This window comes from Engystomops pustulosus, chromosome 1 (genome assembly GCF_040894005.1).
Source record: "Engystomops pustulosus chromosome 1, aEngPut4.maternal, whole genome shotgun sequence".
NCBI lineage: Eukaryota > Metazoa > Chordata > Amphibia > Anura > Leptodactylidae > Engystomops > Engystomops pustulosus.
In genome coordinates, this window is record NC_092411.1 from 232,199,843 (window position 1) to 232,222,897 (window position 23,055).

At 43.5% G+C, this 23,055-nt stretch overlaps 2 protein-coding genes across 4 annotated transcripts in view; one reads left to right on the forward strand and one right to left on the reverse strand.

Annotated features, from left to right (window-relative positions):
- Positions 1–419: 419 nt before the first annotated feature.
- Positions 420–23,055, forward strand: part of MAP9 (microtubule associated protein 9) — a 60,800-nt gene continuing 38,164 nt past the window's right edge. The window contains exons 1-5 of one of the 3 annotated variants that reach the window (XM_072120865.1): positions 420–489; positions 10,529–10,660; positions 11,791–11,887; positions 20,709–21,020; positions 22,645–22,862. In XM_072120865.1, coding sequence (XP_071976966.1) covers positions 10,580–10,660; positions 11,791–11,887; positions 20,709–21,020; positions 22,645–22,862 — 708 coding nt within the window. In that variant the 5' untranslated portion in view covers positions 420–489; positions 10,529–10,579. Of the gene's footprint in view, positions 575–10,528; positions 10,661–11,790; positions 11,888–20,708; positions 21,021–22,644; positions 22,863–23,055 lie in introns of all 3 variants that reach the window. The other 2 variants (XM_072120856.1, XM_072120847.1) reach the window with 2 other exon arrangements.
- LOC140105756 (outer dynein arm-docking complex subunit 3-like) lies at positions 17,302–19,156 on the reverse strand. Its single transcript, XM_072129859.1, has 2 exons — positions 18,030–19,156; positions 17,302–17,946 (listed from the first exon to the last, which is right to left on the reverse strand). Exons 1-2 carry the CDS (start codon positions 19,092–19,094, stop codon positions 17,344–17,346), a joined length of 1,668 nt encoding a protein of 555 aa, XP_071985960.1. The 5' UTR covers positions 19,095–19,156; the 3' UTR covers positions 17,302–17,343.

The following is a 23,055-nucleotide window of genomic DNA, read 5'->3' on the forward strand; positions in this document are numbered from 1 at the left end:
CTAGGTGCAAATGAATACGTTGCATAAAAAAAATTGCACAAAAACCCCAATGCACCAATAAAGGTGTTTAAAACCTGCACACAACAAACACAAATCCCCCTATTAATTTCTATTATTATCGTAAATGAGATGACTGCTGCAAAGCTAATCCCCTACAGACATTGCTGGCGTCTATAACAAGGATTACTGATTATAGGAACAAGGGCAGGATTTACAGCTTTTACACTTAACTACCGTGTGGAAACTAAACCTAACATAAAACACTGCCATGAAGTTTCTCCATGTTCATCACTAGACTGCACCCCTGCTTCTCCATGCAGCACTCTCCTACACTACAGTGTAATGCACTGCAGCCGCATCCCGTATATACAGAGCTCCTCATGCTGATGCGCATAGACTCCGCCCACACGCACGGTCACGTGCTCCTTCCGTTATCTTACGTCGTTGCCTGGTAACCAACACGGCTTCTCCAGCCTGGACCCGAGACAGGTACCGGCCGTGATCAGGTACCGGATGATCCGTCCCGTTTTATTAATCCGGAGGAGATCATCCACATAGAGCGGCGGAGGGACAGGTGCTGACCACACACACCTACAGGGGGGGAGCCTGCCCGGGGGTACATGTCACTCATAGGTAAAGCGATGTCTGACGTCATCATCCGGGAAATTACAGCATAGACGCCTGTGCTCAAGGGTTATACAGTCATCACACACAGCACCGGACACTTTTACAGCGCTCTATGTCTATGGGGGATATTCGGGCTGTGTTCACACTGCAGGTAGAGGCTCAGTTACATTAAAGAGAATGGGCGTGACCATATAATCACATCACAGTGTGAACAGCTCTATGGGGCACATGTATAATAGTTTTGTCTCTCAGAGAGAGTCTCTTTTAGAGACTTTTGGCGGCTAGTTTTTGCACCTTATGTATGATCCTGTTTTTTTTACTTGTGATACATGTTCAGTTTTTCCTATCTTGGCAGGCGCACATTTTGGCTTCTTTTTGAGACTTTTTGTTGCAAATGTCTCATATCCACATGGACACAAGCCACATGAGGGGGTTATACACAGGAGAGGACACAAGCCACGTGAGGGGGTTATATACAGGAGAGGACACAAGCCATGTGAGGGGGTTATATGCAGGAGTGGACACAAGCCATGTGAGGGGTTTATATACAGGAGAGGACACAAGCCACGTGAGGGGGTTATATACAGGAGAGGACACAAGCCACGTGAGGGGGTTATATACAGGAGAGGACACAAGCCATGTGAGGGGGTTATATGCAGGAGTGGACACAAGCCATGTGAGGGGTTTATATGCAGGAGTGGACACAAGCCACGTGAGGGGGTTATATACAGGAGAGGACACAAGCCACGTGAGGGGGTTATATACAGGAGAGGACACAAGCCATGTGAGGGGGTTATATACAGGAGAGGACACAAGCCATGTGAGGGGGTTATATGCAGGAGTGGACATTACTGTAAATTTTGGATTTGAGGCTGTGTCCTGCATTTTTAAGCAGTCTAGTCACACCCCAGGGAGAGGATGACATATGAGGCTGCGATCACACATTGCTCTGGATTCGGGTCCGGCCGGGATTTATGAATGTAGTTCTTCCGCCGTCCACCAGGTGGCGCTGCTGCGCTGAAAGTCATCTCATCGCGCCGGAATGCACCACCTCGGACCAGGTGAAGGTAAGCGCTCCCCAAGCGACACTTTTTCGGTTTTTAAATGCGGCGGTTTTTCCGAATACGTCGGGTTTTCGTTCGGCCACGCCCCCCGATTTCCGTCGCGCGCATGCCGGCGCTGATGCGCCACAATCCGATCGCGTGCGCCACAATCCCTGGGCAATTTATGTACAATCGGCGCAAATCGGAAATATTCGGGTAACACGTCGGGAAAACGCGAATCGGGTCCTTAGTAAATGACCCCCATTGCGTTTTCATTGCATTTTGAAGACATGACAACAGCTGAGGAGATGGGATTTGCCTAATTACATTACTGTTTACATCATGTTTACATTACATATTATAACCACAAATGTTAACAGTAATTTAATTATGCACATCAAAGCAAATGTAGCCAAAATGCCACATGTGACCTCACCCTTAGAAGTAACCAATAAATAAAAAAAAATGTAAATGCCAAATTTTAAACATGTAAAGCTTGTGAAATAATTCCAATTTACACGTTAAAACAGGGTCCATGAACATTTTTTTTTTTACAAAAATTAGCAAAAAAGGGATACATAAGTGAAAAGTTGCAGGGAACATCTGGAAAATAAAGATACATAAGGCACAAGGTGCAGACCAAGGTGTACTTGAAAAATGACAGCAAATGTTGCTGTGAAAAGTCGCAAAGATGCGACAATTTAACTACCGGTAGTAGAAATAAAGATACATGTCTCCCAATATCTTTACCATATATACAGACGGTCCCCTACTTGAGAACACCTGACTTACATACGACCCCTAGTTACAAATAGACCTCTGGATATTGGTAATTTACTGTACTTTAGCCTTAAGCCCCTTCCACACTGGCGTTTTTCACGCGCGAGTTCTGCGCGTGCATTTGACGCGCAGAACTTGCATTGCACTCTGTCCCATTGTATTCAATGGGTCTTTCTTCATTAGCGTTGGTTTTCACGCGCGTGCTTGCGTTCGTTTTCACGCGCGTCAAAATCGCAGCATGCTCTACTTTTGCGCGTCACGCTCGTTTTTCACGCCCCATTCAAGTCTATGGAGATGCATCAAGAACGCATTGCACTCGCAATCATTGCAAGTGCAATGCGAGTGCAATGCGTTTTAAACGTAAGGGTTGCTAGGTGACCAGAATAACAGTATTTCCCCTGCTCGTGAACGATCATTTAATTAAAAAAACACAATGAAGAACAGTGAAGAATAGAATAAAAACAGTGAACACAGTGAACACAGGATCGTTTAAGAGAAAAACACAGTGCAGAACACAGTGCAGAATAGATTACAGATGTTCGGCACATCTGCTTACTTGTCGGGAGATACGCGCGGAACGGTGCGCCCAAAATAGCATGTGAAGAACAATATATATGTGTGAAGAACACATTGCACATGTATTTATGAAGTGTTTATGGCAGTTCTGTGCATCGGCCGTCACATTCATGTCAGCAAGTCTGATATAAGTGTGGCGCACCAGGAAAAAACTGTCACACTCAGTATAGGAGCAATTATTGAATAATGTGCCGCACTCTGAACATTAGTGAATCTGGGCCAATGACTTCTTGGAGCCCTCACAATCCATAGTGATCTGTAAAGGCTCCATTGGATTTCCATATCTTTTATCTTCTTTTAATGCAGGATGGAATATTACTTGCTGGGTTATTTAATCTGTCAAAGTGAAATAATTAACCCCTTGCCGCCTATGGAATTTTTTCATTTTTGTTTTCTGCTCCCCACTTTCAAAAATGCATAACTTTAGAAATTTTCCCTGGATGGAGCTGTATGAGGGCTTATTTTCTGGGTAACGGTATTTTGTATTCTGTGCAATGTACTGGAAAGGTGGAAATTATTCCAAATGTTGTGAAATTGACAAAAACTTTCATACAGAAATATGTATTTAGTATAGAAAGCAGCACATAATAACTGGAGTTACATTAATAAACCATTAAGAAATCCAGACTAGAGATGAGCGAGCACTAAAATGCTCGGGTACTCGTTATTCGAGACGAACTTTTCCCGATGCTCGAGTGCTCGTCTCGAATAACGAGCCCCATTGAAGTCAATGGGAGACTCGAGCATTTTTCAAGGGGACCAAGGCTCTGCACAGGGAAGCTTGGCCAAACACCTGGAAACCTCAGAAAAGGATGGAAACACCACGGAAATGGACAGGAAACAGCAGGGGCAGCATGCATGGATGCCTCTGAGGCTGCGTAATCGCACCATTATGCCAAAATTATGGGCAACAGCATGGCCATGACAGAGTGACAGAATGAAGCAAGATAGCATCTAAAACATCCAATAAGTGACCCTGACACTATAGGGGACGGCATGCAGAGGCAGCGGCAGCAGCGGCAGGCTAGAGAGTGGCATGGCGACATACCCTAAATGGACTCAGGCTTCAAACCAATGGGTGGCAGAGAGGAACCAAAGGAGGTGAGCAAGAAGCGCTCAAATAATATCGGTAAATGATAAAAGTTTGCCAGTATATTTTGTGGATTACACAGCAGGGTGGCGACAAAGTTAACAAGTTTGATGTGGAATGCCCTGTAATAGCTCTTGGGCGGTGTGCCTTTTATCGCCTAGGCTCAGCAGTTTGAGCACCGCCTGCTGTCGCTTAGCGACGGCACTGCTGCTGTGCCTAGAGCTACCAACTGATGGCGCCATGGCCACGGATGGTAATTCGGAGGAGGAGGAGGTGGAGGAGGGGTGGGAGGAGGAGGAGGTATACTAGGCCTTTGAGACCTGGACCGAGTTAGGCCCCGCAATCCTCTGCGTCGGCAGTATATGACCAGCCCCAGGGTCAGACTCGGTCCCAGCCTGCACCAAGTTAAGTGTAGTAGCGTTCTTATAAGTTTGGGATATGGCAGGTGAGGGGAATGTAAACAGATGCGCAAGAAGCGCATGATGCGCATGGAGCTGGCGCTCCGCTGCCAGGCGAGCTTTCGCCAATCCAAGCCCCTGTCTCTAGGCTACTCCCCAAACAGCACTTCTAAGAACCTTTTGTATAAGATCAAGTGTAGTAGCGTTCTTATAAGTTTAGGATATGGCGGGTGAGGGGAATGTAACAGATGCGCAAGAAGCGCTGAAATAATATCCGTAAATGGTAAAAGTTTGCCAGTGTATTTTGTGGATAACACAGCAGGGTGGCGACAAAGTTAACAACATTGATGTGGAATCCATGAAAACAACCCAAATTTCTGCCTGACACACCTCGTTTGATAAGGGGACGATGTATGGAGGCAGCTATATGGACGACTTTTGGAGGTAGCAATGGAGACAACGTGTGGAGGCTGCTATGGAGACAATTTAATTTGGATAGTGCCTGTATGTGGCAGTCCAAAAAAGTTTTCAAACCAGAGGAGCAGGTAGGTGGCCCTCCAGAAAAATTGAATAGATTGAGTGCCTGTATGTGGCACTCCCAAAAATTGTTTAACCCCTAGGGGACACAGCCTATTTTGGCCTTAAGGACGCGGCCCCATTCTTCAAATCTGACCTGTGTCACTATAAGTGGTTATAGCTTTGGAACGCTATGAGATATCCAGGGGATTTTTAGATTGTTTTCTCGTGACACATTGTACTTCAAATTAGTTTAAAAATTTGGATGATATCTTTTGTGTTTAGTTATGAAAAAAAACAAAATTTGGAAAAAATTTGGAAAAATTCTTTATTTTCAACGTTCTAAATTCTCTACTTTTGATGCAGATAGTCATAGCACCCAAATAAATTCATAACTTACATTTCCCAAATGTCTGCTTTATGTTGGATGGTTTTTTAAGATTCCACATATTTTACTAGAATGTTATGAGGCTCAGAATTTAGGTGCCATTTTTCACATTTTTTGTAAAATCACCAAAACCCGCATTTAGATGGACCTGCTCAACTTCTAATTGACACTGAGAGGCCTAAATAATAGTGAGACTCGTAAATTACCCCATTGTGGAAACTACACACCTCAACGTATGAAAAACCACTTTTAAGAAGTTTGTTAACGCTTTACGTGTTTTATAGGGGTTAAAACAAAATGGAGGTGCAGTCTGCAAATTGTAATATTTTTTCACAATACACCCATTTTGGGTGGAAAATTAAACATTTACAATGGATTAAATGAATAAAGGCTCCACAAAGTTTGTTACCCAATTTCTCCCGAGTACACGGATACTCTATATGTGGTGGTAACCTGCTGTATGGGCGCACGGCCGGGCATAGAAGGGAAGGAGGCGCCATCCAGAGCAGATTTTCTATGTCACATTGTACAGGCTATAATTTTTTTCTTTTTTTTAATGTGGACCTATAGGGGCTTATTTCTTTTGCCACATGAGATGCACTTTTCTGGTACGTAATTTGGGGGAATCTATAGGCTAATTGGTGAGATTTTATTAACTCTTTGTTGGTGGAGGAAATGAAAATCATCACTTTTCAGGAAGATTTTTATGGTTTTTTTTTTTTTGCCCGTTTACCATACCATAAAAATAGTATATTATTTTTATTCTATGGGTCGCCACGATTACAAAAAGACCTCATTTATATAGATTTTTTATTTTTTTCCCATTTTTACTGCATAAAAAGTAATTTGGCAAAAATGTTGTTAATTTTAACATTACCGTCTTTCATATGCATAACTTTTTTATTTTTTGCCTCACAAATCTGATTAAGGGCTTATTTTTTGCGAGAAGGATTGTTCTTTTTAGTGGTCTTATTTTAGAGTGCATAACATTTTTTAAATCCCTTTTTAGAGCATTTTTATAGGGTATTAATTGAAAATTATCTTTTTTCGGAACGTTTTTGCGGTTTTTTTTCTACGGCGTGTACCGTGCGGGTCCAGTAACGATTCTGTTTTATTATACAGATTGTTACGGACGCGGCAATACCAAATATGCGGGGTTTTTTGTGTTTTTGTGTTTTTTATACTTTATTAAGTGTTTTTATGGGAAAGTGACATTTTAGGGGCTTATATTTTTATGTATTTATTTTTTATTTATTATAATGTGTAGTGTTAAGTGTTTTTGCATATTTTTACTTATACATACTTGAACTTAAACCAGTGATGCTCTGATCACTGGTTTAAGTTCAATACACTGCTCTACAATACTATTTTATTGTAGAGCAGTGTAAACTGTCTGAGCAAGCTTGCGCATGCTCAGACAGTTTACAGCCAGACCCGGAAGGGGTCTGGCTGCCATGGAGACCGGGCAGCTCCGGGGCACATGCCAGTCCTCGGAGCTGCCCAGAAGTGGATCGGATCCCCCAGTAAGCGGCACGGGGGATCCGATCCACAGCGCAAACACCCTTACACGCCGCGGTCATGTTTGACCGCGGCGTGTAATGGGTTAACACCCGCGATCGGAGCCGGCTCCGATCGCGGGTGTTAGCGCAGGCTGTCAGCTGTACTAGACAGCTGACAGCCGCTGCTTCTGGTACCGGCTCCGTTCGTGAGCCGGTGCCAGAAGCAGGACGTTATAGAACGTCCCCGTGCGCTAAGCATCTAGCCCCGGGGACGTACTATAACGTCCTGGTGCGCCTAGGGGTTAAAACAGAGGACCGGGTAGGTGGCCCTCCAGAAAAATTAAATGCATAAAGTACTATAGCTAGAGCCAGTGGGCCCTGTCAAAAAATAGCCAGTTTCCTCTGCTTTAGTGTACAAAGAGGAGGAGAAGGAGGAAAATGAGGAGGAGGAGGAGTGGATAAATTATTCAGGTTGAGCTTCCTTCACCTGGTGGAGATTGGAAATTATGAGAAATCCAGGCTTTATTCATCTTAATAAGCGTCAGCCTGTCAGCGCTGTCAGTCGACAGGCGTGTACGCTTATCGGTGATGATGCCACCAGCTGCACTGAAAACCCGCTCGGACAAGACGCTAGCGGCAGGGCAGGCAAGAACCTCCAAGGCGTACAGCGCCAGTTCGTGCCACATGTCCAGCTTTGAAACCCAGTAGTTGTAGGGAGCTGTGTGATCATTTAGGAGGATGGTATGGTCAGCTACGTACTCCCTCACCATCTTTCTGTAAAGATCAGCCCTACTCTGCCGAGACTGGGGACAGGTGACAGTGTCTTGCTGGGGTGACATAAAGCTGGCAAAAGCCTTGTAAAGCGTACCCTTGCCAGTGCTGGACAAGCTGCCTGCTCGCCTACTCTCCCTCGCTACTTGTCCCGCAGAACTACGCACTCTGCCGCTAGCGCTGTCATAAGGGAAATAGTGTTTCAGCTTGTGCACCAGGGCCTGCTGGTATTCATGCATTCTCACACTCCTTTCCTCTCCAGGGATGAGAGTGGAAAGATTTTGCTTGTACCGTGGGTCCAGGAGAGTGAATACCCAGTAATCGGTGCTGGAATAAATTCTTTGAACGCGAGGGTCACGGGATAGGCAGCCTAGCATGAAATCTGCCATATGCGCCAGAGTACCAACGCGTAAGAATTCACTCCCCTCACTGGCCTGACTGTCCATTTCCTCCTCCTCCAACTCCTCCAACTCCTCTTCTTCTGCCCATACACGCTGAACAGTGAAGGACTCAACAATGGTCCCCTCTTGTGTCTCGCCAACATTCTCCTCCTCTTCCTCCTCATCCTCCTCCACCTCCTCCGATATGCGCTGAGAAACAGACCTAAGGGTGCTTTGGCTATCAACAAGGGAATCTTCTTCCCCCGTCTCTTGTGACGAGCGCAAAGCTTCCGACTTCATGCTGATCAGAGAGTTTTTCAACAGGCCAAGCAGCGGTATGGTGAGGCTGATGATGGCGGCATCGCCACTGACCATCTGTGTTGACTCCTCGAAGTTACTCAGCACCTGACAGATATCAGACATCCACGTCCACTCCTCATTGTAGACTTGAGGAAGCTGACTGACCTGACTACCAGTTCTGGTGGAAGTTGACATCTGGCAGTCTACAATCGCTCTGCGCTGCTGGTAAACTCTGGATAACATGGTTAATGTTGAATTCCACCTCGTGGGCACGTCGCACAACAGTCGGTGAGCGGGCAGTTGGAGGCGGCGCTGCGCTGCCCTGAGAGTGGCAGCATCTGTGCTGGACTTCCTGAAATGCGCACAGATGCGGCGCACCTTCGTGAGCAAATCAGACAGATTGGGGTATGTCTTGAGGAAACGCTGAACTATCAGATTTAACACATGGGCCAGGCATGGCACATGTGTCAGTCTGCCGAGTTGCAGAGCCACCACCAGGTTACGGCCGTTGTCACACACAACCATGCCTGGCTTCAGGTTCAGCGGTGCCAGCCACAGATCAGTCTGCGCCGTGATGCCCTGTAATAGCTCTTGGGCGGTGTGCCTTTTATCGCCTAGGCTCAGCAGTTTGAGCACCGCCTGCTGTCGCTTAGCGACGGCACTGCTGCTGTGCCTAGAGCTACCGACTGATGGCGGCATGCCCACGGATGGTAGTTCGGAGGAGGAGGTGGAGGAGGGGTGGGAGGAGGAGGAGGCATAGTAGGCCTGAAAGACCTGGACCGAGGTAGGCCCCGCAATCCTCGGCGTCGGCAGTATATGACCAGCCGCAGGGTCAGACTCGGTCCCAGCCTCCACCAAGTTAACCCAATGTGCCGTCAGCGATATATAGTGGCCCTGCCCGGCAGCACTCGTCCACGTGTCCGTGGTCAGGTGGACCTTGTCAGAAACGGCGTTGGTTAGGGCACGGATGATGTTGTCTGACACGTGCTGGTGCAGGGCTGGGACGGCACATCGGGAAAAGTAGTGGCGGCCATGAGGTTGCGAAAGGCCTCGGTCTCTACTAGCCTATAGGGCAGCATCTCCAGGCTGAGCAATCTGGAGATGTGGACATTAAGGGCTTGGGCGTGCGGGTGGGTTGCACTATATTTCCGTTTCCGCTCCAGCGTCTGGGGTATGGAGAGCTGAACGCTGGTGGATGCTGTGGAGGATCGTGGAGGCGACGATGGGGTTTTTGTGCCAGGGTCCTGGGCAGGGGGCTGACTATCAGCTGAAACAGGGGAAGGAGCAGTGGTGTGCACGGCCGGAGGTGAACGGGCTGAGTTATGAAAAAATAAACGTAAAATAAAAAGAAACTGCCAGACTGTGCCTAATTGAAATCAAACCCCTAATAAATTTTCCCACTTCGGTGTTTGAGGTGGATATGTGTGTCACTAAGAGCTAAACACAACGGTAGCAAGTCCCCCTGCAAATTCCTCACAATATGGTACTAGCTGCACTACTAGTGCCAGCAAGCCCAGCCACAAGCAAACAAAAAAAAAAAAGTATAACGTTATTGTAGCCCTAAGAAGGGCTGTTGGGTTCTTGTTGAATCACTCCTGCCTAACACTATTCTAATAGAACACCCTAACGCTTTCCCTGACCAGCAGCAGCTCTCTCCCTAGCGGCATCCAGACACAGAATGATCCGAGCAGCGCGGGCAGCGGCTAGTCTATCCCAGGGTCACCTGATCTGGCCAGCCAACCACTGCTATCGACGTGTAAGGGTACCACGTCATGCTGGGTGGAGTGCAGAGTCTCCTGGCTTGTGATTGGCTCTGTTTCTGGCCGCCAAAAAGCAAAACGGCGGGAGCTGACATTTTCTCGAGCGGGCGAAGTATTCGTCCGAGCAACGAGCAGTTTCGAGTACGCTAATGCTCGAACGAGCATCAAGCTCGGACGAGTATGTTCGCTCATCTCTAATCCAGACACGCTTTAAATGAATTTAAAGCGTGCCTGGATTTTTTTAATGGTCTATCAGGGGTAGGAATCCTTCTGGTGCATCTACTATTGGAGTGCTGTTACAGGTTTTCTGTCAATACATTGATACTTTATGTATATTTCTGGCTCCTTGGTCTGGAACAATACACCTTCACATGAATAATGATATATGTCTTGTTTGCAGGTAAACACACACAGAGCACTCCCCAGTAAGGACCTTTGTCTGCTGTCTACTATGGATGACGAAGAGGAAAACCTCACCACCTTTCTCGCCTACACAAAAAGCCCTAAGACAACAAAAAGAACTTCCTTTCAGGTATCACTTTCATTTTCTTAAATGCTAGCTTAAAGGGATATTGGGGACCAAAAAGTGCTTCTGAACCCCATTTCCTTGCACTTTCAGTTTAATATAGATGTAATGACACACGGACTGTTACAGGCATTTACTGACTCACTCAGTCACTGTTACAGTCAATGGGGGAGATTTACCTCCCTGAAGTAATTGCAAGTCTTTGTGCATGCCCAGAAATTGTGATTATTTCCCCCATTACACCAGCTGATTGGCAAGTGGGTGTAAGAGTCAGCTGACATGGGGTATTCCTGCCCCATACTTCAGTGCTAGCTGTAGCCTGTTCCAGTTCTGGCTCAGGTTATAGAGCAATTCTACACCAGGCAGGACCTACCATAGAATTATCTACAAACACGGACTGCAGCCTCTTTATATATTTAGTGCGGCAGGAGGGGCAGGACAGTGGCTGTGTGTGACTCTGATCTGCTACATCATAAATAAGTCCCTGAAGAAGGACGTGGTTGAGAGAAGCTGGATGTGTAAAGAGTAATCACCTCCTCATTCACCCATCTTCAGCGAGTCACATGTCTCTCTCATTCCTGAGGGGGGCAAAGTCAGCAATGTAATAGTGGACATCAATAAAAGCCTTTTTTTGGAATGGTGTCTGTAATCCCATGGAGAGAGACATCAGTGAAACATGTATAAAGACATCTAAAGGGTATTGTGTGTGGTTTGTCGGGGGGCATCGCTGGGGATAGGACCCCTTTATTATGACACCAGAACTAGCTATTTAAAAATAGAGCTGTTTGAAGTGTTTTGCATTCATGACGTCTATACATGTGCAATCTGAACAGGGTTTGTGCAATTTGGACGCATTTAGTCAAGGACAGTCTGGAAGGGGTTAAAAGAACACCTGAGTGGAATTTTCTTTATGTCTTTGCTTATGATGATCCCTTATGTAGATCCAGGTAATATACAATGTAAGGGTACATTTACACAGCCGCATGCGCTGGAGAGGAGGTGACCCCACCCCCCTCCATAGAGAAAAGCGCCGCATGGAGGCACATAGGGGGAAAAATACCGCCGCCTGGCTGTCTGAATGTACCCTAAGACTACAAGGTTTCTCAAGTTACAAAATGTAACCTTTTGTGTTGTAGGATGAGTTGAAGAAAGCAGTAAGCGCTCGAGTGTCCCGACAGCAAGCAGTGGAGGAAACAGGATACTCGGATTACTCTGACGAGTTTGATAGTGATGGTATGTCATATCACAGGGTTATTTCATGTGTTTTCTGCCTTGATTTTAACCCCTTCAGATCTAAGGGCTTTAAGACCAGGCCTGATTTTTCAAATTTGCCCTTTCTAAAATTTCTAAAAACTATTAATTTCTAAAGTCCAAAATGGTCTGCTCTTCAGGCTTCCAAGTACCTTAACTCCTAGGCGCACCAGGACGTTATAGTACGTCCCCGGGGCGTGACCGCGGCGTGTAATGGTGTTTGCGCTGTGGATCGGATCCCCTGTGCCTCTTACCGGGGGATCCGATCCTCTTCTGGGCAGCTCCGAGGACTGGCATGTGCCCCGGAGCTGCCCGGTCTCCCTGGCAGTCAGACCCCTTCCGGGTCTGACTGTAAACTGTCTGAGCATGCGCAAGCTTGCTCAGACAGTTTACACTGCTCTACAATAAAATAGTATTGTAGAGCAGTGTATTGAACTTGAACCAGTGATCAGAGCATCACTGGTTCAAGTTTAAGTATGTATAAGTAAAAAAAAGTCAAAAACACTAAAGTTAACACATTAGAATAAATAAAAAATAAATGCATTAAAATATAAACCCCTAAAATGTCACTTTCCTATAAAAACACTTAAAGTATAAAAAACACAAAAAACCCCCGCATATTTGGTATTTCCGCGTCCGTTACAATCTGTATAATAAAACAGAATCGTTACTGGACCCGCACGGTACACGCGGTAGAAAAAAAACCCTAATACCCTATAAAAAAATGCTCTAAAAAGTAATTTAAAAAATGTTATGCACTCCAAAATAAGCCCACTAAAAAGAACAACTCTTCTCGCAAAAAATAAGCCCTTAACCAGATTTGTCAGCTGAAAAATAAAAAAGTTATGCATATGAAAAGATGGTGATGCTAAAATGAACAAGATTTTCTCCAAATTGGTTTTTATTCAGTACAATTGAATAAAATACACAAAACCCCCACATATTTGGTATCCCTGCGTCCGTAACAATCTGCATAAAAAAACAGAATCGTTATTAGATCCGCAAAGTGAACCCCGTAAAAAAAACAAAAAGCTCCAGAAAAAAGATAATTTTCAATCAATACCCTATAAAAATGCTCTAAAAAGTGATTTAAAAAATGTTATGCACTCTAAAATAAGACCACTAAAAAGAACAATCCTTCTCGCAAAAAATAAGCCATTAAACAGATTTGTGAGGCGAAAAATAAAAAAGTTATGCATATGAAAGACGGTGATGCTAAAATTAACAACATTTTTGCCAAATTACTTTTTATTCAGTAAAAATGCGAAAAAATAAAAAAAGCTATATAATTGAGGTCTTTTTGTAATCGTGGCGACCCATAGAATAAAAATAATATACTATTTTCATGGTATGGTTAACGGCCAAAAAAAAAAACCCCATAAAAATCTTCCTGAAAAGTGATGATTTTCATTTCCTCCACCAACAAAGAATTAATAAAATCTCACCAATTAGCCTATAGATTCCCCCAAATTACGTACCAGAAAAGTGCATCTCATGTGGCAAAAGAAATAAGCCCCTATAGGTCCACATTAAAAAAAAAGTAAAAAATTATAGCCTGTACCATGTGACAGCAAATCTGATCTGGATGGCGCCTCCTTCCCTTCTATGCCCGGCCGTGCGCCCATACAGCAGGTTACCACCACATATAGGGTATCCGTGTACTCGGGAGAGATTGGGTAACAAACTTTGTGGAGCCTTTATTCATTTAATCCATTGTAAATGTTTAATTTTCCACCCAAAATGGGTGTATTGTGAAAAAATATTACAATTTGCAGACTGCACCTCCATTTTGTTTTAACCCCTATAAAACACGTAAAGGGTTAACAAACTTCTTAAAAGTGGTTTTTCATACACCACTGAGGTGTGTAGTTTCCACAATGGGGTATTTTACGAGTCTCACTATTATTTAGGCCTCTCAGTGTCAATTAGAAGTTGAGCAGGTCCATCTAAATACGAGTTTTGGTGATTTTACAAAAAATGTGAAAAATGGCACCCAAATTCTGAGCCTCATAACATTCTAGTAAAATATGTGGAATCTTAAAAAACCATGCCAACATAAAGCAGACATTTGGGAAATGTAAGTTATGAATTTATTTGGGAGCTATGACTATCTGCATCAAAAGTAGAGAATTTAGAACGTTGAAAATAAAGAATTTTGCCAAATTTTTGCCAAATTTTGTTTTGTTTCATAACTAAACGCAAAAGATATCATCCAAATTTTTAAACTAATTTGAAGTACAATGTGTCACGAGAAAACAATCTCAAAATCCCCTGGATATCTCATAGCGTTCCAAAGCTACAACCACTTATAGTGACACAGGTCAGATTTGAAGAATGGGGCCGCGTCCTTAAGGCCAAAGAGGCTGAGTCCCGTAGGGGTTAATAACTAACATTTCCCAAATGTCTGCTTTCAGTGACAATATTATTGTATTGTACGTGTTGTTACGGATGTTCTGATACCCAATATGTTGTGTTTTTTTGGGGTGATTTTCACTTTTTTTCTGTTTTATTTGATTATTGCATGGGATTCGTCTTCAGGGGACTTTAATTGCACTTTTTTTTAAACTTTTTTCACAGTTTTATTTTGTCCAAGGGTGGGACATGAACAATCCCCAGCGATCGCAATGACGTAATTCTATGTCTAGTTGCGAGAACTACCTTCATCCTATGACGTAGAATCATGTCAGGGTGCGGGGAGGGGTTAGAAGGGAAGTTTCAACAGTAAATGGGCCACTATTTAACCCTTTTCTACAAACCTTCTTCCTGCTAAAATAAACTTTCAAAATTATGCTAATGAGTCTAAAGGGCTGTTACCAGAGCCCCTTTATGCTGCAGGTTCTCAGGCTAATTTTAAAAGTTGCTTTTAGAAGACAGGAGGCCATTAATATTAAGAAGATTACCACAGTCATGGTGCCTGGACCCATGAGTAAGTGTCCCTGGATTATCATGATGGATTTTATTGGATATAGATTTCCTTTGGTAACTCATAATGAAGTGGTCCAGGATGGGAAGCATGTTTCAATGTTTCCGACCATCACTTGTCTCTTTCAGAGTCCTGCATCTCGTGTTGTCCTGGTCACTGATGCTGATGGGAGGTCATGTGACAGAACAGCACTTGTGATCATTTGTTTTAGGTTAAAACATTTTTTTAATGATGTTTTATGTTTTTTAAAACGGCAAAAACAATACAATCACCCACACCCCCAGAGATCACCCAATAAAAAAGAAATGGGATACAAAATGTCAAATCATTCTTACGCGACGTAATTCTCTCATCAGCATCAGTGACACAGATCTCAAGTTGTATTAGTAAAACTGCCTGTAGGTCTGAGTGTGACCTGTGGCTATGGAAATGTGCATGCGGGGTAACAACGTGCAGTTAATGCTATATCAAACCTGTACTGAAATGTTGTGCCTGCAGTTTTGATGTTGTTACCATATTTACATTAGAAATGCACGGTTTTACATGCAAAAACTTATTAAAAATCACCTCCATGTGGCGGTATTTTACATTCCATGTCGTGTACTGTGAATCTGGCAAAAAATCCAAATGCGGTGAAACTTTAGAAAAACCACATGTGCGCCAATTTCTTGTGGGCTCTGTTTTTACGGCTTTCACTGTTTGCTCCTAATGACACTTCAACTTTATTCTTTTTCAGGAACTCAGTTTGTATAGGTTTGATTATGTTTTAATACATTTTTCAAAAATGTAAATCTTTTCTACAAAAAAAATTCCTCAATTTGCCATATACTGTACTGACTCTAATAACTTTTTAATATTTTGGTGTACAGAGTTTAAGGTGTAATTTTTTTGCTGAACGATCTGAAGTTTTTATTGCTACCATTTTAGGGACTGTATTGTTCACTTTTAATTGAATGTTTTAAATGTTGCAAAATGGCAAAAAAATGATGATCATTTGGGTGCTAGTTTCTGTTACTGGGATAACAGCTTTTATATTTTGATAGATCGGGACTCCACTATACCTAACTTTCAGATTTGTGATTTTATATTTAGTTTTTTAAAAATATTTTTAGTATTTATAGACCCCCTGAGGTACTTTAACCCTAGGGGGTCTGATTGCTTCTCCATATACCATATTTTCCGGACTATAAGGTGCACTTAAAAGCCTTGGATTTCCTTGGAAATCCAAAGTGCGCCTTATAGTCCGGTGCGCCCTATATGAGGGCAGCGGACCCTACTTACATAGGTACCCGCTACCGGAGACAGCAGATCTCCAGCGGGAACTGCAGACCACGCGGCACGAACAACTTCTGCCGCGTGGTCTGCAGTTCCCGCTGGAGATCTGCTGTCTCCGGTAGCGGGGACCTATGTAAGTATTCCATTCTCCACCTCCTCCTCACCTTCCCCGCTCACCTTCCCCGCGTTCCGCGTCCCGTCGGGTCTCCGCTCCGCCCCCGGACCTCCGCCACGCCCCCGACCCTGCGCCTTATAGTCCGATGCGCCTTATATATGGAATTATTACATATATAAGGCGCATCGGACTGTTGCGCCTTATATTCCGGTGCGCCTAATGGCCCAGAAAATACGGTACTGCAATATTGGAAATGATCTGTCACCCCGATGACTCTGACAGACATCAGCTTCTGTAACTGGAACGCAGTGTATGTTGGTAGGACATTAAGGAGGGTGGGACCCACCAGGGCCAGGGGCGTAAATACATGGGTAGCAGCCATAGCAGCTACTATGGGGCCCACAGTGTCAGGGAGCCCGGCCACTCGACCTGCCACACTGAAGAAGTATATACAAATTATGCAGCATGTTGTACAACAAAAAATGTCTATAATGGTGTACACCTTCCACAACACACAGACGAGCTGGGAGCTCAGATGAGATATGTCAGGGGAGGGGAGAGCAGAATGGCAGGACTACGAATCATCTACTACCTGCCATCTACTTCCCTGATGTGTATACATATATGTATGTGTATAAATGTGTGTGTAAAAGTGTAGATATTTATGTTGTATATATAATTTTATAAATGTGTGTATCTAGGACTCTATAAATGTGTGTGTGATTGTATTAACATTTGTATATACAAATATGTATAGATTTTTTTTTAAGGGCAAGGGGGGGGGGCATGTAGAAATCTTCTATAGGGCCTAGCCTTTTCCTAGTTACGCTCAGCGCTCTCCGTCAGCTCCATATAGATGAATGGAGCAGAACAGCCATCTGCCCCCATTAATCTCCAGAGGCGACAAGGGGTCCGACTGAGGTACCTGGGACCCCATCGGACCCCTCTTTTCATGATCTGTGGGGGTCTTATCACTGAGACCCCCACCGATCAACAACTTAGGCCCTATTCTGTGGATAGGGTCTCACTTGAATTTGTTGGAAAACCCCTTTAATGGAATTTTTTAAGAACTCATAGAATGCAGAACGTCTAAATATGATTTTATGGTTCTTGACAGGAAATTTCTCACTTCATCACCCATTTCTCACACCAGATATTGGCTCTTCTGTTGGCCCTGATGATATCTTCAGAGATCCTTTTTACATCTTCTCTTGTTAGCAAGTCACTGTCCTCCTCATCATCTTCATCATCAGACGTTTTGTCGTCAGCTTCATCAGACTTCAGTGTGATACGCATATTACTTGCTGGGAGATTGCGCTCAATAAAATCTTGAATGGTCGGATTATCCATTTTCCTGGAGATTTCCTCGAAGCCGTATCCTTCTATCTGCTTCTGGAGGTTCTGTAGTTTTTGGCCAATAGTTGTTAAAAGTTCCCCGGCTTGGAGATCTAGAGAGATTTCTGAAAAATTAGTTCCGGTCACCTTTGAAACTTTGAGTCTTAGTGCCAGGCCCACTACTTCAGACGTTGCTTTATCTAGAAATTTTATCTTGTTCTCAACCTCCCTCTTTAATATGTCTAGTTTTTTCATTTCTTGCTGCAGTTGAGTTCGGAGATCCTCTATAAGCCTTTGATCATTGGACAGCTGGGCCTCGAACGTTGCCTGTTGTGTGTACTTGACTTCATGGGAAATATTATTTATTTTTTCCTGTCTCTCTTTTAATGCACTCTATATTGGTAAAACAAACATCCACGTTATTGTATAATGTATAGTTGCAGGTACAAATAATACAAACGTTTTTAAAAACTTACCAGAGATGCTTCAGCGTTGAGCTTCTCTCTCTCCAAGTATTTGCGTCTTTCCCCTTGTAGAATGAAGCGCTCGAGCACTTCTCCTGTATGGACTGCACCTGTGGTCTCCATAATATTTTTCAGGGCTTCTTCGTAGGCATCAATAATAGCTTCCCCCAGAGAGTCTTCATCAGTTTTAATGTCCGCCCCCTTTACCTCTTTCTCTTTATGTTCTTCCGTCCCATGACGACGTCTCTCCTTGGCCTCATGAGCCAAAACACGCAGACTCTGTTCTCTGTGACTGCGCTTGTTGCGATATTCCTTCTTCAGATGCTTATATTCGGCCCAGGCTTTCTTACATGACTTGACTGCATTCTGCTTCATGACTTTCAGATCTTTTATCTCCTTTCCGTATAACAGGATTTCCATCTCTAGTTGTTGTATCTGTGGTTGGAAAGACGGCATTTCCTCCTGCAAGTGGGTGGTCATTTTACTATAAGACCTATTGATATATTCAACATCCTGTAATTTTTGTTCCGCTTCCTTCAGTTTATTTTCTAGCAGTCGCTGCGTCTGTTCTTCTTGGGGGATTTTATTCTGTTTTACAGTAGCGTTGTGCTTGAGACGTGATTCCAGCTCCTCCAGGTATTTTTCGTGGACTCTTACCTGGTGGCTTAGGGCGTTGTGGTGATTGATGCTATCATGAAGCTTGCCCTCCTTAAGCTTGATCATATGTGGTCCAGTCTTAGCTTCTTTCTGCTTCTCCTGAGTTAATTGCCGGTTCAGTTTCTTGTTCCCCTTCTCAAGGAGCTTTATGGTTTCCTGAGTTTCCTTCATGGAGGAGCTAGTTATTTCCTGGTAGGCTTTCTGATCATATTCAAGCAGTTTTATCTTTTGCTGTACTGCATCTATTTTCTCTTGAATTGGGGACTTTATACCAGTGAGAACTGTAGTTTTGGACATTACTGTTTTTGTATTGGCAGTTCTCTGGCTGCCCCCTAGCATCCTCCTCTGCTGGACACTACTTCTGAGCTTCTCGTTGGCAGGGAAGTATTCCATTTTAGCAATGGTTGTTGTACACAGCATTAAAAATCATAGCATCACCTGCTATCAGGGACCAGCTCTTGGCAAAGGGCAGTTAGATGACAGAACTTCTGCTTACACTTATGATGTCATAAACTCTTCTCTGCCAAGGTCCACCCCCATCTATGATATCATCGACACATCTCCACTGCTGCAGTTATTGTACATTAGAGAAGAAGAACCACCCATACACTAACATCATAGACTGGGTTTTATCCATAGATGATTCTCATTCCCACATATAAAAATAAAGCATGAAAAACCAGGGACACTCATGGATTCCAGGACTGTGACTGTTTTCATCTTCATATATTTGTTATCCATCCATCCTTCTAAAAGCAACTTTAAAATGATGTGTTACCAGAGCTCCTCCATGCTGCAGTTTTACAGACTGTTACACTGTGCAGGAGTACATCCCCCGTCCCCTGTGTGCTGAAACTTTCTCTGCTTCTGCAGTGAGATTACATCAGGCGGAGGTTGGGGGTGGGAGTGCTGAGAGGGGAGGGGAGACAGTGTAACAGCATGGGAATCTGTAGCACTGTGGGGCTTTTACGATACAAGAGCAACCTACAAAACTAGATCTGATAATGCACTTTGCATAGTGCGAAACAAGTTGTGAATAATCTTTGCGAATAAAGAAACCCTGTCTCTTATTGCCACATGGGGAGTTACAACCAGTAACCCACCCTCCAGTCCACTCAACACTGACTGAGTATGCTGACACAATAAACAATTAAGCTTAAAGGGGTATTCTCATCTGGGCATTCACATTCTGTTTCATTAATCTGCCATTAATAAACATTTCTTCAATTGGATGTTATTAAAAAAAATTTTACCTGGGTAAAGATAATTTCTTATAAATGTAGTCATATGGTTCCTTAGAAACAAGACTGTGTCCTTGGATACGGCCACCTCTGGTGGAGGGATTGCAAAAAGAAACAAAAGGTTTTTGTATATCCGGAAATATCCGGAAGTTACTGTATGTCGCACATCTGTCCTGTAGTAATAATTGCTGAATCCAGGTGGTCAGGCAGGACTCAATAGCGCATGTCTAGCCACTGCTGCCAAAATGTGAGGTGGTCGTATCCGAGGAAGCCATCTCGTTTCTAAGGGACAACATGACTACATTTATGAGAAATTATCTTCACACAGGAACATTTTATTTTTATAACATCCAATTGAAGAAATGTTTACATATGGCAAATGAATTAAATTAAATGTAAATGCCCAGATGGGAATACCCCTTTAACTGCAGACAATTAAGCCTGGGACTAAAGTACGGTAAGGAGGTCCGTTTGTAACTAGGGGTCGTCTGTAAGTCGGGTGTTCTTAAGTAGGGGAACGGAATCCAAAGGAATTAAACAATGAAGATTTCTATATAATGACAGCAAGCAGAGATCTGGAATACCATGAGGAACTGAGACAGAAACTTCATTGGAAAATCTTAAAACTTTTCACTATATAAATAGTAATATTTATTTGCTGATATAGAAACGTCCCTGTAATGGGAGAACCTCTTTACCTATGGAATAAGTAGGCAGCTGTAGTATTTTTGGCCCTATGCTTCTTACTGTGCTGGTTTCAGAAGTTTAAAGACTAACTTTTTCTGTCTTTTAGATAGCTTAGAGGAGTCCTTTGGAAAAACCAAAACATTTGAGTCAAAACTGCAAAAAGACATTCAGAACTTCCACTTCTCTGACGATGAAGAGGACGCATATGGTAAAACACACTTCCTCAAGAAAAGCAAAGAAGCAGAGAGAAGCTTCAGCAGGTCTTCAGGGAGAAGCAGGAGCACAGAAAATATCAAACAAGGCGACTATGTAGATGGCTTCTCGAAATCAGGTCTATTCACCGAAGTAGAATCAGAAGAGGCTGCAAGGAGACCTGTGCCAAAGCCAAGAGAATCCAGGATTAAAAGCTCGGCTTCATGTAAGAGACTTATTTATGTATTTTCTCAAACCACTGTTAATTTTATAGATCTAGTTTAGAAAATTCTCTAGCAAAAGCAATGTACTGCAGTGCTGGTGTTCAGCACTAGATGGCAGCACAGGCTTGTGCATTTATTATTGAGTCCTCTGTCTCCACAGACTCAGAAGACTTACAAGTTATGGGGAAATAATTACAATTGACTATGTAAAAACAGACAGCTCTTTAGATTAAAGGGAACTTGTCACCAGGGACCTCATTTTCATTAAAGACAAATTGTAAAGCGCATGACTCCTGCAGTGCACATCTGACTTTTCTAAGAATTTGCGTTACAATATAATTGTGTGTTATAACTTACCTTGCACCCTGACAAAATCCTGGGGTAGTCACAGAGGCTGGATGCATTGGATGCATTTCAAAAAACAGCATGTGACTTGTCTGTGTTACTCATTCCTCAGAGCTTAGCCCCCACCTTTGTGCTCCTGTACAGCTCCTCCTGCTACTTCACAGAGCTCACAGACTGCTCCGCTGACATCAGTGGGGGGAGGGGGGGCAGAGCTGTACAGGAGCACAAAGATGGAGGCAGCCTGGAGCTCAGACAAGTCACATGTTGTTTTTTTGAAATGCATCCAAACCAAAGCCCAACCCCTGTGACTACCACAGGAATTGGTCAGGTGGAGGTGGCATGAAGGGGAGAATAGTCACAATCGACTTTTTTGCGACTATTTCATTGTTGTTATATTAGAAATATAAGCACTGATAAATCTCACCCAAAATGTCTCACAATTGTCGCATCTGACAATTTGTGTCAAATTTGTAATTTTATGCCAACCCACTCCAGCTTTCACTTTAGACAACTTACTCCACATATATCATGTGACTCCAGATGTGGTAGACAGAATTATAAAGTGCACATAAAATACTGTTTCTCAGTAGTATAGGAAAGACATCTAAAGGGCTTAGACACTCCAATAACTAAAGTAATATACTGCCTAATGAAAATCTGCCCCAAGGGATATCGTTTTAAAACACAAAACACGGGGGGGGGGGGGTCACATTTATCATAGCAGGTGCTCCATGCGCACAATCGATATAGACCCTATGCACCCACGGTGGCAGATATATCACAAGGCTTTGGCCACGGCAGATACACTATCGGGGCAATTTTGGAAAAACCCTGCAAACTTCATTACTTAAAGTTTGCAGTTTATGGCTAGTCCACAGATGCAGTACCAGAACCCATGCCTGCCCTCTCTGACGCTGTGCCTCTCCCTCTACACTCAGATGGCATAAAGGTGGCATAGTCACAAAAACAATTGCAATTTCTTGCTTTGCGCAAGAAATTGCAATGATTCAAGTGCTTCTACACCAGTTTATGGCGTAGAAGGACTGATAGATCTCCACCCTAGAGCCCAAGATGTGCCATATTTTCTCTTTATAGCAGGACATGATAACCATATTTCCAGGGCATTGAAGTGTTTTTCTTCAATCTGAAGGTGGCAGTAAAGTACCTTCTTACCTGTATAATGTGGTTTTCATTCAATGTGTGGTTTGACTTCAAGTCGTCAAATCATGATTAAAATTCTATTGTTTTTTTGTTACTTATGTAATTGTCATTCATTTCTAGCTCAAGGTTTTGGCATTTCCTTATCCGATGAAAGCTTGAAGTCTACTCCACTGCACAGCAACTTGTCTGGAAGAAGCAGTCACCTGGAAGACAAAGCAGAGGGAAAATACTCGGGTGACAAACAGACTTCGCTTTCTGCTCCGTCTTCTCTAATGAGACTTAATGACAAAGTTTCTACGTCTAAGACCCAGTCTTTCTCTGAGAGATCTAGCCCAGAGGTAATTACAATGTTCACAACTCTATGCGTCTGTTTGTCAGAAGAAAATGTTAGAACTCATTGCTCTAATTAGAACTTTTTCCATTTTGTACATTATGTTTGAAAGCCTGCAGCCAGAGTAAATGGTCCTCGCCCTGGATGCGGTGATTATGATTGTAGGTACATGATGACAATTATAGTCTGCGGATGAGCGC